At 47.0% G+C, this 16,183-nt stretch overlaps 1 protein-coding gene across 19 annotated transcripts in view; it reads left to right on the forward strand.

Annotated features, from left to right (window-relative positions):
• PROK2 (prokineticin 2) overlaps positions 1–16,183 on the forward strand; it is a 227,257-nt gene that overhangs the window by 206,121 nt on the left and 4,953 nt on the right. For 18 of the 19 annotated variants that reach the window (XM_039482569.1, XM_039482570.1, XM_039482576.1 and 15 more), the window contains one exon: positions 14,598–14,723. In XM_039482569.1, coding sequence (XP_039338503.1) covers positions 14,598–14,723 — 126 coding nt within the window. Of the gene's footprint in view, positions 1–4,017; positions 4,087–14,597; positions 14,724–16,183 lie in introns of those variants that run through there. The other variant, XM_039482588.1, reaches the window with a different exon arrangement.

A 16,183-nucleotide genomic window follows, 5' to 3' on the forward strand; every position in this document is an offset into this window, starting at 1 on the left:
TGGCCTTCTGGGTAGAATATCAAAGGACTTTAAAGGCATTAGGAAGTTGGGTACCTTTAGGCTTCTTTGAAACTCCCAACTTGAATGTATGTAGCATGTGTCTCCAAGTGGGTCATACTATAGCATTATAGGATAGTATTTTAATCCCACTTACCACAAGTGCTTGAAGTCAGCAGATTGAAAGCAAAGGTCGTAAAGGAATCCTTTTCATCGAAAGTGACTTGCTTTAAAAAACATCAATCAGGATTCTAATCTGAGATACATACAGATATATAATCACAAACTTTTACTATGAGGGGAGGGTGAACCTATCAGAAACAAGCAAGGGTATAATTCTACAGGCACTTATTTATTTGCATCACTGTGGCACGTAGAAGCTCTAATCATGGACCAGGACCCACTGTGCTAGGTGCTGTACAAACCCAAAACAAACAAAAAAAGGCTGTCCTTACCCCCCAAAGAGTTTACATTCTATAAGACAAAGAGACAACAAATGAGACAGACAGGCAGGGAGTACAAGGAAACATTGAGACAATATTGATCAACATGATAGGCAGTGATCTCAGGACACCAGCAGCTTAACCACAGTCAAGCTTTTTGCTGGCCTCATGGCAAAGGAGAAAGTTGAGTGTTTTGAAGGAGAATGAAGGGGTAGATTTGTGGATTTTATGAGGAGCACCTCCCAAGTGTGAGGGGCAGCATGGGGGAAAAGCATGAAGGTGTTTGTTCGAAAATGTCACAAGTGAATGATGGAATCCTGGGCCTATCGGAGACAGGAGTTGACGGCTCAATAGTATTGTGTTTCCTGGTATAAAAGGAGTGGATGCAATAGGTTTGATCATCATGAAAGTCCTAGCAGAAGTTTGGAATGTTAATATGGAAGACACAATACCACTGAAGGGCTAGATTCTGATATCCTTTTACTCCGCAAATAGTAAATTGGAAAGTTATCTCTGTGGAGGAATGAGAAATAAATCCATTTTGATCATAGTCCTGTTTGACTTGGGAAACATGGACATATGGGAAAGGCTGCTGAATGAAGTATAGTTATTTTGTTCCTAGAGCTCAGCCCTGCCACTCAGGGCAGAAGGAAATAGCACAGAGATCCTTTGCTAAGGACACTATGGAGGTATTTGTGTTATTCCTCAAGCTGAGAATCCATTTGTGACAGACTGCAGGGTGGGAACAGATGAGCACGCGCTCTGATCACTCAGATGTTAATTAGTTCCCCCTGAGAAAAACCAGGCTAACTGGCTGGAAGGTCTAAGGAGCCAATTACCCCCTCAGCCTAAGACTGATAAAGAGGCAGGAACGAAGCCCCAAAAGTTGGGGGAAGAGAGAAAGAGGGTGGATGGACAGACAGACCGACCGACTGACTAATTGAGCTCAGTACCATGGAGGCCTCAAGGGAGAGAGGCCTCTGTTCCCCTCAGGTTCTAGGGAGAGGGCCAAAAGTCTCGTCAGCACTGTAAATAGACTGTTGCTTGGGAATTGTAGAAATGGTAGAGGGAACTTAAAAGAATATGGTGAAGGGACAACTACTGGAATCTATCCAGTTTCTGCGGGGAGAAGGAGAGAAAGGAGCCAGGCCCTATGATGCCACTAATGTAAGAAATACTACATGTTCCAGAGGTGCTGACTGAGGGCCATCCAGAATGCTTAAAACAACAGGAACTAGTACAAGGCTCTTCTTCAAGACTGATTTTAAGAAATAAAAGGACTTTGAAGTTCTGACACACTTTGTGAGATGGGTGGTGTGGAAACATATTCTTTTATTAACTTTTTCTGTAAATTTAAAATCATTTATGGTTGATCGGTGCTGTAAAATGATACTGTTTCCAGATGTTAGTAGTTTGAGGACAATGCAAAGAAATTACAGGATAAGCAGATATTCGGTTTAAAAAAAAAGAGGAGGGAGAGAGAGAGAAATAAGTATGCTGCAGGTACTTCTTTTCTCTACTGTAGAACAGTGGGGCAATACTGACTGTGAGGTTAGACATGGACAAGGAAAGGAACCAGCAAATCTGTCCAGAGGTTTGGAAAGATATAATGCGAGCCTCTATGGTCCATTGAAGTCAACAAGTATCCAGGCATTCTTCCTTGGAAAGCTCACTAAATACTAGTCATAAAATGGTAAATCCTTTTACTTTGAAAGGCACCAAACTTTTAATTTAATTTGATTCAAAATTATGGTTTTGTGATGAACTAAAACCCCATATAGTTTTGGACTGAGTTCATTTCTTCAGAAAAAATCGTTCTTAATTTGCACTCTCAAAAAATTACTGGTGCAGGGAATTTGTAGTGGTGTATATAGAGCCTTTCACCTCTAGATCACCAATCCAGATCTAGCACAAGTCAGTAGCAACCAAAAGTTGGTAATATCATAGCTGCTTTACGTCCTATCTGAAATGAGTGTCATGATTTCACTCCATGTCCCATTGGATATGTGACCCCATTTGGCACTAATTACCCCCCTGGTCAGTAGACTCAGCTAAGAGGCCAAGACATGAATGGCTTTAAACTATCCTCTACTCCTAGATGTGTTCCCAGCAGAACATAGTTGGAGGGACATTATAGGGTAGTGTGGGATGGATGAGTAGCTGTTCCATGGCTATAATGTCAACCTTTAGGGCTGGTAACTGGGAACCTTTCGCAGAGCAATAAAATTCACACCAAATTGTAAATGAATATATTTTAAAAGAAAACACTGACTGCACATGAGACATGATAAAATTCTTCCCTTCTCCCCTCTTGAATTGACCAGAAGTTTGTTGGGTTTTGAGGGGCTCAACACATTTGGCGTTCAAATAGCTAGTCTAACTCTCCAAATGCTGGATATCTGAACTAAGAAAATAGTAATTCATTCATTAAATCAGCCAGTTTTAAATGTCTAGGATACCAAAAATAATGGGCCAGATCTTCAGCTGGTGCAAAGTGGCCCTAATTTCAGTGAAGCTATGCACAGTTACGTCAGCTGAAGAACTGGTTCAATGATTCGCAACATTTTGTTGCAGTTCAAAAATGGCTGATCCCAAACTATGATAGTGTGTGTGTGTGTGTATCTTGTACTTGTGTTTGCATCCCTGTGTTTGCATCTGTTCCCTCATGGGTGCCTCTGGTCACTGCACATGTAGCCCACTGTGTTGGCCTTCATGCCTCTCTTTCTGTGCCGTGTCACTGTGTGCATTGTCCTGTGTCCCCCACTACACAATTCTCTTATCAGCACCTCTGCATCAACCTGTGTGTCTGTTTCGCGTGTTTGTGCGTGCCACTTCGACCCTCTCTGTACCAGCGCACTGCTCCCTGTGTCCCCAGTGAGTGTGTCGCTCCTCCTGCCCCCAGGGAGTGGGTGGGTGTGTCGCTCCTCCTGTGAGTGGGTGGGTGGGTGTGTTGCTCCCTCTGCCACAAGTGGGTGGATGGGTATGTTGCTCTCCTTGCCCCTGTGGGTGCGCCTCTCTCCATTCCCGCACCCCCATGGGTGGGTGGGTCGCTCCTGTACCCCAGTGAGTGGGTGGGTGTGTCGCTCTCCATCCCCCCAGTGGGTGGATGGGTGGGTGTGTCGCTCCCCCTACCCCAGTGAGTCGGTGGGTGTATCGCTCCCCCTACCCCAGTGGGTGGGTGTCACTGCCCCTACCCCAGTGGGTGGGTGGGTGTGTCGCTGCCCCTACCCCCAGTGAGCGGATGGGTGTGTTGCTTCCCCTACCCCCGGTGTGTGTGTGTGTCTCTCCCCCTACCCCCAGTGAGCGGATGGGTGTGTGGCTCCCCCTACCCCCGGTGGGTGGGTGTGTCGCTCTCCTACCCCCCGTGGGCGTGGGCGTGCCCCCCCCCCAGTCTCTCCCCCTCTCCGGCTCTCCCGGCGGCGCTGCCGGGGCGGGTGGGTGACTCACGCTGCCTTTGAATGGCAGCCCCGAGCTTTATAACGGCGGGAGCGGCCCGAGCTCCCGGCTCTGCTCCTCCAGCTGCCGCCGCCGCTGCCCTCGGGGCGGACCCGCTCCGGGCTCCGGGCACCGGGCTCCGGGCACCATGCGCTGCGCCCCCCTCCTGCTGCTGCTGCTCTCCGCGGGGGACGCCGCGGTCATCACCGGGGTGAGAGCCGGGGGCGTCCGGGGGTCCTGGGAGCCCGCCCAGCGCCGCGCGAACGTCCCAGCCCCCGGCTCCGGCTGGGAGCGGGGCAGGGCTGAGCCGGCTCCTGGGACGGGGGGCAAACGGGGCTGCGTGTTTCTGGGGGGTGGTTTGGGGTTCCCGGGGGGGGAACGGTCCCAGGTCCTGGGGGTCTCTGGGGATGGTTGGGGATCAGTGGTCCCTGGTGTTGGGGGCTTCTATGGGGCTGAGTGGTCCCAGGTGCAGGGGGCGTCAGGGGTGGGTGGGAGGTTCATGGTCCCAGGTGCTGGGGGTGTCCTGGGGGTGAGTGGTCCTAGTGGGCTGGGGGGGGGTGCCAGTAGTCCCAGGTACTGGAAGTCTCTGCAGGATAGTTTGGGGTTCCTATGGGATGAACGGTTCCAAGTTCTGGGGGTGTCTCTGTGGATGTTCCTGGTCCCAGGTACTGAGGATCCCTGCGGGGATGGTTGCGGGGGGGTTATGGGGATGGTCCCAGGTACTGGAGGTCTCTGCAGGATGGTTTGGGGTTCCCGGGGGGCGGGGGAACGGTCCCAGATCCTGGGAGTCTCTGGGGATGGTTGGGGATCAGTGGTCTCTGATGTTGGGGGGTTTCTATGGGGGTGGATGGTCCCATGTGCTGGGGGCTGTGGAGGTAATGGGGTCTCTCCTGTTACATCATGTGGGTGCTGGGTGCCTAACCTGCCCACACTGCGTTCTGCCAGCAGCTGCTGCATCGGGAACAAGCAGAGCCCTTATTCTGTTCCCCCTGAAGTTCTTTTCTGCCGCCGCCTGGCTGGGTGTTATTGCACATTCAGTGCAAAGGTGCCCGCGCCTGGTCTGCACCAAGTGGGGAGTTATTGTAGGGCAGGAAGAGTTTGTTAAAGGAGATGAAATGACTTTTCTGACTGGTGAACATCCTTGCCCTTGGTTTGAGCTTCACCCCCAAGCTGTGTCCAGGCCCAGGGTCCCACCCTGCGGTCCTGCCTCACGCAGATCTCCCACTGAAGCCTGCAGGGTGGAGATGACAGTTTTAGCCCAGACGGGTTGGCCCTGTGGGGGGGACAGTTCGCACTAGTTGCAACTGACATTTTATTTGTAACTAGTTAAAATGAAAAGCAGGGCTGGAGCCGATTCCCAGTAACAGCTAATGCCCCTCCTTTGATTTTGCTTTTCTTCTTGCATAACTTACCACAAGATTTCACTTTTCTCACAAGGAAATCCACCTCCTTTCAGTTCTTTAGCTTATTTCCAGCAGATGGATTGACAGCTGTCAGTTTTCCCCTTGAAGTTCTATCTGAGATTTGTAGACTGCGTGTCCCTTTAAAGAATTAGCCACAGTACTTTCCAGTTTAAACATTTAATATGCAGTGAAACTTGATCATTTAACTTCCTATTGTCCCTAAAAGATCTCATAGAATCATAGAATATCAGGGTTGGAAGGGACCTCAGGAGGTCATCTAGTCCAACCCCCTGCTCAAAGCAGGACCAATCTCCCAAACCTATCCTCAATCATACTTAAGAGAATTAGCGTTATTAGAAGAGTATCTCTGTTAAGAAGTCAATTTTATTCATCCCTTGAATGGTTTTTTAAGAGAGGGTTTATTGTGTATTAATGTATGTAGAGTTTTTAAAACTCTACTGTCCATTCATTTTCCTTCTATAACTTGTCTCCAATTGCCCAGTTAAAAATTGATGTTAAAAATGTCTAATATCTGTACAGGCTTAATTTCCTTTAAATACATTCTGAGATTATTCTATTGGTTTCATCCGCTGAAATGCACCTGCTTTAAAAGGTTCAGAAAGCACAATGCTTTACTGTCTCTTTCTGTCTCTCTCTCTCTCTCTCTCTCTCTCTTTTTTTTCTTTCCTGAACTGGCCATTAGTTTATAGCGAATTGTTCGTCGCTATTTTTTATTAGAATATACTTTTGGGGTGAAAAATACAATTTTTTTAATATGTTCATTGTTTAAATAAAAACTGTTAGATTATTTTAAAGTGTAAACTGTTCTTTTTCAATGTTGGCTTTAGATTAATAGTTAAGCATTTACATTCTTTGGACATCTTAAAGCCTATTTTCAGTACATAATGTAACCATTTAGAAATTGTATTCATGGCAACAGATATTTCATTGTTTAACAAGGTTCTGGTCTAATCAATGGGAATACTTTGTTCAGAACCTGTTTACTTGCACATGGGAAACTGTGAAGGAGTTTTGAAATATCTGAGAATTTGAAAATCTCTTTACATTAAGAATATTTCCAGATACACTGTAGGTCCAGTCTAAATATTTGCCAATAAAGTCTTAGCTACACCTTTAAATGGACTAAATGGATTAGAACAGAATGGATTAGAACAGAAAAGTGTATTAGAATTATAAAATGCTATTTGCTTGAAACTGAAATGTATTTTTACTCATCCCTTTACCATGTACACTCATACACTGTACACTCATACACTGGGTGACTGCGTTGTTAGTTTTTCTTTTTAGTGTACACTCAGCATGCATGAGCATTGTGAATTTAAGGCACAGTTGCCAACTTTCCCGTGGTAGATAAGCACCCCGACTTTCACAATAAGACATACACAAGCTAATCCCATTTCAAAACAAGGCAATCCCTAAGAACCCCAACACTCTGTGACTAGATCCCCCCTGGCGTGCAGTCTGGGACTGTGGTGGGCCCGTTGTGCACCCCTGACTCTCTTTTCCCCCATTGCCCCTGCTTGCTGGGAGCTGATCAAAAAAAAAAAAAAGAAGCTACAAGCCAAAAACTAGCCAACAAGCAACTCACAAGCTAATTAAGCCAAAAACAAGCCCAATTTCTGCATTTTTTTTCATGGGTTTGGCATGTCTGATTTAAGGGCTTGATCCAAAGCCTATTGAAGTCAGGAAGGGTCTTTCCATTAACTTAAATCGACTTTGGTTCAGACACTGAATCACAAATAAAGCATACAGAAAGTTACCAGGGTTTTCCACAAGAATTTAGTTGAACGCAGACTGAGGAGCAGGAATGTCATTAAGTAACCACCGTGTTATGCCCCAAATATGGGGAATATTTGTTTAAGTTAAAGGTTGGAGATAAGAGAAAGTGGGGACCTAAAAAGTGAATGGCGGGGCCATCCCTTTTTAGGATTTGGGACAATGTAATTTAATTCTTAGAGGGAAAACCTTCAATGAGTTCCAGAGGAAATAACTGAAGATCAGGTTGAAAAGGAATATTGACTAACACAATGCCTTAAGTGTCATTATTATTTAGAATGTATTCACTATTGTTTCAGGGCTAGGTTCTGCCACCCTTACTGACACTGAATAACACCTCACTCTGCCAGTAGGCCCCCTGAAATGAATGGGACTCCTTGGGGAGTAAGGTACTACTCAGGGTGAGCACAGGTGCCAGAATATGACCCATAAAGAGTAGCATGGTAGTCAAATGTACAGCCTGTTGTTCATGTTCAGAAGCAGATTTTAGATCACCATAGCATGAGTTTCCCTGCCTTCTGCGAAAGCACTGCCAGCTGTACAACATTCACAAGACCGGGGCAATTAATGCTGTAAATTTGCATGCATTTGATTAATTCAAAATGCACCAGCACAAGATGGGTCTGATAAGCACCCAGACATGCTACTCTGAAACTAGTTAAAACTTGATTCTGTGCAGTGGTAGTGTTAGCATCTTCCCTCTCCCCCACCTCAAATGACAGACTTAATCATTTAATTTTATATACAAAATTAAAGGACCAAATTCCAGAGACAGGACAACAGGAGAACAAAGAGGAAGCCCCTCCCCTTTTTGAATTGTCTTGTTTACGTGTACCTCAGTGGGGTTGCATTCTCAGACTACTCTGTCTTCCTCAAACTTTTTGCATGTGGTTGCACCACTGCTAAACTCTGCTGTAAAGCCAAAAGAACTTATTTTGAATCAGTAGCAATATTGTGGCTTTATCCAGGGGCGGCTCCAGGCCCCAGCACGCCAAGCGCGTGCTTGGGGCGGCATGCCGCAGGGGGCGCTCTGCCGGTCGCCGGTCCAAGCTCCGGTGGACCTCCCTCAGACATGCCTACGGAGGGTCCACTGGTCCCGCGGCTTCGGTGGAACATCCGCAGGCACGCCTGCAGGAGGTCCACTGGAGCCGGGACCGGCGACCGGCAGAGCGCCCCCCACATGGCGTGCCGTCGTGCTTGGGGCGGCGAAATAGCTAGAGTCGCCCCTGGCTTTATCCCAGTGTCACTAGTGCAGAATTTGACCAGTAGATTTATTTTGTTGTTTATGGAAGGTTAGAAAACAAACATTATCTACCTGAGAGGTTCTAACAGCAGTTTTAGAGTTGGACTAGTCTTTTGGGTAAGTGTGTATTTAGACTGGTTTGTAACAGCTGTTGAATTTATTAAATATATATTTTAATGTGAGTGCTACACAGGTTGGTTATATATGCTGTTTCATTACTCTTCCCTAGCCCCAAGAGCTTTTTCTAAGTTACTATCTGTTCAGTAAATATGTATTTTGATGTGAGTTTGAAATGGCATAATATTTACCTGGGGGAGTACATAGAATGGCATTTATCATGTAAATCCCAGTATAAGATACTTTAGCACTTTTTTCTAAAATGAGGGTTTGTTTCAATAGACGGTAATGTCTCCCTCAGATCAGTTAAGATTCCTTATGCATCCTGTTCTCAGTTTGCCTGTTTGAGACAATTGATCAAAACCCTTTTTTGCCTGTCAGTCCTGCTGTCAGATATTGGGGGGGGGGGGGAAAGGGGGGAGGTCAGATTCAGTTTATCTTAGTTATGTGATGAGGCCCATTACTTCAGTGAGACTCCTCACTTGAGCAAGTAGAATGGGATTTGGCCCTATAATGCTAGAATTAAAATCCTTATAACCTTTTGTGTTGGTTTTTTTAATGTATTTTAACAAGAATGAACATGTATAGCCATTCACTTCTGAACCCCAGCATTTCCACTTGCTCATAAATTTTTGGTTTTCAAAATGCACAAAGCAATTCCTAGTTCATTTTGTGTTTATACAAGTACCGTATGCCTTAAACCAACAGTTGAAATTTACAATGAACAGCCCCTCCTTCTACAGCTCACATCAGCACCTATCTGGGTGTGGACTGTTTATGCCAAGCTACTCTTAGGGTATGTCTACACTACAAGAGTAGTTCGATTTAACTTAGGTCGAATTTGTGGATTCGACCTTATGAATTCAAATTTGTGTATCCACACTAAGGACACTAATTCGACTTTGTGAGTCCACACTAACGGGGCAAGCGTCGACATTGGAAGCGGTGCATTCTGGGCAGCTATCCCACAGTTCCCGCAGTCACTGCTTCCCATTGGAATGCTGGGTAGAGCCCCCAATGCCTGCTGGGGGAAAAATGTGTCGAGGGTGGTTTTGGGTAACTGTCGTCATTCAACCGTCACTCCCGCCCTCTCTCCCTGAAAGCGCCGGCGGGAAATCTGTTACCGCACTTTTCTGGTCAGTGACAGCGCGGACGCCACAGCACTGCGAGCATGGAGCCCGCTGCGATCATCGCTGCACTTATGGCCGTTGTCAACTCCTCGCACCTTATCGTCCACCTCTTCCACAGTCAGATGCTGAGAAATCGGGCGAGGAGGCTCCGGCAGTGCGGTGAGGACATGAAGTGTCAGAGTGGCACAGACCTCTCACAAAGCACGGGATCCCATGCCGCGGAGATCGTGGTGGCAATGGGTCACGTTCATGCTCTGGAACGGCGATTCTGGGCCCGGGAAACAAGCACGGACTGGTGGGACCGCATAGTGATGCAGGACTGGGATGAATCACAGTGGCTGCGAAACTTCAGGATGTGTAAGGGCACTTTCCTTGAACTGTGTGACTTGTTGTCCCCTGCCCTGAAGCGCCAGGACACCCGGATGCGAGCAGCCCTGAGTGTGCAGAAGCGAGTGGCCATAGCCCTCTGGAAACTTGCCACGCCAGACAGCTACCGGTCAGTAGCGAACCACTTTGGCATGGGCAAATCTACCGTGGGGGTTGCTGTGATGCAAGTAGCCCATGCAATCGTTGACCTACTGCTCTCAATGGTAGTGACCCTGGGAAACGTCCAGGTCGTCATAGATGGCTTCGCCGCGATGGGATTCCCAAACTGCGGTGGGGCTATAGATGGCACTCACATCCCTATCCTGGGACCGGCCCACCAGGCCAGCCAGTATATTAACCGAAAGGGCTACTTTTCAATGGTGCTGCAAGCACTGGTGGACCATAGGGGACGTTTTACCAACATCTACGTCGGGTGGCCGGGCAAGGTTCATGACACGCGTGTTTTCAGGAACTCTGGTCTGTTTAGACGCCTCCAGGCAGGTAGTTTCTTCCCAGACCACAAAATAAGTGTTGGGGATGTGGAGATGCCTACAGTGATCCTCGGGGACCCAGCCTACCCGCTAATGCCCTGGCTCATGAAGCCCTATACAGGCGCCCTGGACAGTGACAAGGAGCTCTTCAACTACCGGCTGAGCAAGTGCAGAATGGTGGTGGAGTGTGCTTTCGGACGTCTCAAGGGGAGATGGAGGAGCTTACTGACTCGCTCGGATCTCAGCGAAACCAATATCCCCATTGTTATTGCAGCTTGCTGTGTGCTCCACAATCTCTGTGAGAGCAAGGGGGAGACCTTTATGGCGGGATGGGAGGTTGAGGCAAATCGCTTGGCTGCTGATTACGCTCAGCCAGACACCCGTGCCATTAGAAGATCCCAGCGGGAAGCGCTGTGCATCCGGGAGGCTTTGAAAGCTAGGTTCCTCAGAGAGCAGGGTAACCTATGACTGTCCAGTCTCTTTACAGAGAAGCTGAACCTGCCCCTGTTTCAGTTATTATTGACTTTTTTCAGCGGTTACATACCCCGTTCACCAGGTTTCCCCCCTTCCAACAGACGTTTAAAAATAAAGTTATTAGAACATTTTTAATTAACAAAGTTTTCTTTACTAACGACTTCGCGTTAAAGGGTTCAAACAGGGACGCAGACTGTGGTGGGTACGGTGTGCAGTGATGTACAGACCGCTTCTACACTCGAGGACTGACAGGCTCCTGCTCCTACAGCGGTCTCTGGGGGGAGGACGGTTACAGGAGGGTGTGCAGGAAGGGGTGGGTTTGCAGGAAGGGGTGAGGGGTGTGTGGAAGGGTGAGTAGGTGTAGGGGGATGATGGCTCTGGCTGGGGCTCAGGGCATCGGAGAGGTTCATGGCTAGGGTGGAAGGGCATGGTAAGGGCAGCCTGCCTTGCCATTTGTGGATGCCAGGCGCTCGGACCCTGGGGCAGCATACACCTCCCAGACTGACCTGGGGCAGCAGACACCTCCCAGAGTGACCCGGGTGCCTAGTGACTGCACTCTGTGTGTGACCTGCTGTTGATCCTGCCCCCATGTCTGTACCCTGGTAATGGTGGCTGTCCTATGCAATTAACAAACCCCTATCTCCCCTTCACACAAAGTCTTCTGCAAAGAAACATGACGGAAACAGTAATGAACAGCAAACTATTTTTAATACTCAACTACACAGTTGGGGGATGAAACTGGGATTTGGGATTGGGTGAGCCAGGAAGGGAAGCAATTCTCATACTTTAGGGAATGAGAGCTGTTTGGTACATGAGCGCTCTGCTGGGGTGGAGTGACAGTTTTCACGGCCACTAGCGCCCCTCCTTCTTGTGATTTTGGGTGAGGGGGGGACAGGACTTTGTGGCGGGGGAGGGCGGTTGCAGATACAGTTCAGGGGGGCTCTCTGCTCCTGCCTGCCATCCTGCAGAACATCCACAAGGTGCCGGAGCGTGTCCGTTTGCTCCCTTATTAGTCCAAGCAGCGTTTGAGTCGCCTGCTGGTCTTCCTGCCGCCACCTGTCCTCCCGTTCGCTGTGTGAGCGCTGCTGCTGAGAGAGGGTCTCCCTCCACTGGCTCTGCTGGGCCACCTCGGCTCTGGAGCAGGCCATCAGTTCAGCGAACATCTCATCCCGAGTCTTTTTCTTTCGCCGCCTAATGTGCGCCAGCCTCTGTGAGGGGGATGCCGGGGCAGTTCGGGAAAGAGCCGCAGCTGTGTGATGGGAAAAAGGAAGTGATTTCCTTGCAAAGATACATGTTTGCGAACACTGAACACAGTCTACTCAGTTTCTGTGAACAAGACCATACAGGGCACCTATCTCATGTGCTCTCAGGACAAGTTCGAATTTTCGGCATTCGCTTTCATTGCCTGGGGTCTTGCACTGGAGATCGAACAAGCGGGGCAGGACAGCAGAATCCGTGTAGCAGCCAGGCCTGGTAAGCCGTAAACTTTAGGCTGCTTAACAGTTAATGGATAGCAGTGCCCTCCTGCTGCAGGCAATCTGGAAAGCATAAAGTCTGACCCTGTTCCAGCCCCTCGCGGCTGTCCCCGGGAAAGATCCCTGTATGCTTTCCCTCTGCAGCCTCCACCACGTGGCTGTTAAACGACGGTCATTGTTATGCAAAGGAAAAGTCAAGCGTTCACAATAGTAACATTACAGTAATTCCCCTAATTAGATGCAGCAGTCGCCGAGCGAGATCACCCTGAGGCGGGTCACTAGGAGAGACAGAGAGCGCATGCTGCGTGAATCCCTGCACAGACCAGGGCCCTATGCTGCCATGCTGGTCGAGGCAATGCTCCCACTGTACCTCAGGATGGCCTGGCGCGGAAGAGTGTGCTTCCACGGAGCACCCAATAAGGCACCTCTCCCCAGGAACCTCCTGCGGAGGCTTTTCGAGTACCTCTCCGAGAGCTTTGTGGAACTGTCCCAAGAGGATTTCTGTTCAATCCCTATATGTATTGACCTTCTTTTCATATAGTTTTTATTCCTGTTTTTTAAAAAATAAATGTTTACATGTTTATAGCACTTACCGACTGATCCTTCCCCTGATTCAGAGTCCGGGTTAACGGCCGGGGAGGGTTGGTAGGGGATCTCTGTGAGGCTGATGAATCGATCCTGGCTGTCGGGGAAAGCAGTATTGTAAGCGCTGTCGCCTGCCTCGGCCTCCACAAACCCTTCCTCATCTTCCCCATCCGCGAACATCGCCGAGAAACTGCCCGTCGACACTATCCCATCCTCAGAGTCCACGGTCACTGGTGGGGCAGTGGTGGCAGACCCACCGAGAATGGCATGCAGTGCCTCGTAGAAGCGGCATGTCTGGGGCTGGGCTCCGGAGCGTCCGTTTGCCGCTTTGATTTTTTGGTAGCCTTGTCTCAGGTCCTTGATTTTCACACGGCACTGCGTTGCATCCCGGCTGTATCCTCTGAGTGCCATGGCTTTGGAGACCTTCTCGTAGGTCTTTGCATTCCGTTTTTTGGAGCGCAGCTCCGAAAGCACAGACTCATCGCCCCACACAGCGATCAGATCCAAGACTTCCCGGTCAGTCCATGCTGGGGCCCTCTTTCTACTCTGAGATTGCATGGACTCCTCTGCTGGAGAGCTCTGCATCGCTGCCAGTGCTGCTGAGCTCGCCCCGATGTCCAACCAGGAATTGAGATTCAAACTGGCCAGACAGGAAAAGGAATTCAAATTTTCCCGGGGCTTTTCCTGTAGGGCTGATCAGAACATCTGAGCTCGGACTGCTGTCCAGAGCGTCAACACAGTGGTGCACTGTGGGATAGCTCCCGGAGCTACTAAGTTCGATTTGCATCCACACCTAGCCTAATTCGACATAGCCATGTCGAATTTAACGCTACTCCCCTCGTCAGGGTGGAGTACCGAATTCGAACTAAAGAGCCCTCTAGGTCGAACTAATTAGCATCCTGGTGTGGACGGTTGCATGGTTAAATTGAATTAACGCTGCTAAATTCGACATAAACTCCTAGTGTAGACCAGGCCTCAGTTACTAAAAACCCCTTTTAATTTAGATGCAGAATATGGTCTAGATAATAATCATAACATCCCTGATTAAGCTTTTATTTTATCTAGTTCCAAGAGGACTTTTTTGATAAAAGTATAATAGTCTTACATTTGCAAAGGCACTCAACCATAAAACACTAGCATTAGAATCTAGAAGGAAAAATGATTCAAAAATCTTTACATTCATTTATGAATTTCTCAGCATTAGCTTCTCTTCAAGACAGGGCCACTTATCTATTTGGCACACTTTACGCCTTTTACAAATACCTCAGGCCATGAATTGGAAAGAATGTCAGCATATGCTTAAGGCCATCACTATTCAGGACAGCATTTTGGGAAGTTGAATGGGGGTTGTAGACTAATGCCAGTTTTACCCCTCCCAGATACATGGGGGTACCTGGTGGCAGAGTTGATCCTTCAGCCCTGATTCAGACCCCCTACATAGTCATGGCTTGTTTAAACATACAGGTCTAGATTCTGTTGTTATAAATGTTAAATGAGCCGTTGTAGCTTGCTATCTTTTCAATGTATTGTAAGCTTCCCACATAAAAGTGTAGCTCAGACATTTGCAAAAAGCAGTGGACTGTGCTATTTTTGGAGTGCTTTTCTTTGCCTAATACTATTTATCTGTTTATTAAACTTCAGGCTTGCGACAAGGATCTACAGTGTGGGGGCGACATGTGCTGCGCTGTTAGTCTCTGGATTCGCAGCCTCCGAATGTGCACACCAATGGGCGACTTGGGAGAAGAATGTCATCCTTTGAGTAATAAAGTTAGTATGTACTAATGGCGGTTCTTACGACACTGAAACTGACAAGGCAGAAATAAATGTGAATATATTTTGTTGTAAGTCAAATTGCATAAAAAAATTATACATGGTAAAAACGTAGGGATCCATAGTGTCAGTTACAATACCCAGCAGTTTGCTCCTTTATGGAAACAGCATTGAAGGAACATACGTAAAGAAATATATTACTGTCAAAATTATTCTGAAGAAAACCCAAGGTCAAAAGTACTGTACGGTTTGTTTGTTTTTTGCATTATTTGATAGAAACAGTATTTCACAGTTCCAGGGCTCAACTCTTGATGCCCTTTCTCATGCAAGTAGTCCTTGATAATACAAGTAAGTGCCAGTAGCTTCAGTGGAACTACTCTAGTGAGTAAGAACTACAGTAGTCACACAAATAACAACAACATTAGTAGGCACCTGGTGTATTCATTGGAGCGTATTCCCTGATATTCCACATCAATGCCAGTTGTGCTTTTACTATTAAAGATCCATTGATGCCACAAAAAGCCATAAAAAAAGATATTGGTTTCCAAAAAAGTAGAAATTGCATTTGAGAACTCTGATTAAAGGCTACCTTTACTAAACGGATGCTCAAAAACATATGACTGACCATCTAGCTCTGACCGATATTTTTATACAGTACAAGCCACATTGGAATATCTTGTCACAATGCTTAACTTTAATTGCAAATCTAACAGCATGATCCAAGTCTTTTCCAAGCATAGTCAACAGCAGCCACGTAACCCAAAATACTACGTACAAATAGGTACGTTGAGCTAAACTTTGTTAGGGTTTAGTCCTTTCATTGAAGTTGATGGGAGAGAAATTGACATAGAATGGAATCAGAACCATATATTCATTTTGAAAGTGTTTTTACCGACAGGTTTGAGACCATAATTTTAAAACTGGGTCGTCTTGAAGGTCATGCCAAAGAAAATATGTGACCTAAGAGTAGCCATGTGTGGAAGATACTAATTTCAGATCTGTGAGTGCAGTACAAATTAGTTGTATCTCTGACTAGCTGATTGTAGGCACAACTTCACAACTTTGTGTCTGCAATTCATTTCCTGAAAGAAAATACAGGTCTCAGTCTAGCTAAAAATATACCCTTAAATCTTCCAGTAAGGCATTAGGAACCAGATTGCACTAAGTAATGTCACTTACTCCCATTTTAAGGCCCCTTTCATTAACTGAAGGATGTAAGGAAGCTTCACTGTAAATGAAAATCAGGACCTAGTTGTTCAATGAGTTTATTATTATTATTACAATAATTTAATGTCCACTATATTCTTTAGCGGACTGTACATAGTGGTACAGTTAATAAAGAGGAATATCCAGATCTGGTTTACAGTTGGTCACTGACGTTTACAATTTTTACAAGGTTAATTTTAAACTTATGCTCTTGACCAGGCTACTGTACTTGACAGATAGAAAGCAAAGTT

Source organism: Mauremys reevesii, linkage group 7 (assembly GCF_016161935.1).
Source record: "Mauremys reevesii isolate NIE-2019 linkage group 7, ASM1616193v1, whole genome shotgun sequence".
NCBI lineage: Eukaryota > Metazoa > Chordata > Testudines > Geoemydidae > Mauremys > Mauremys reevesii.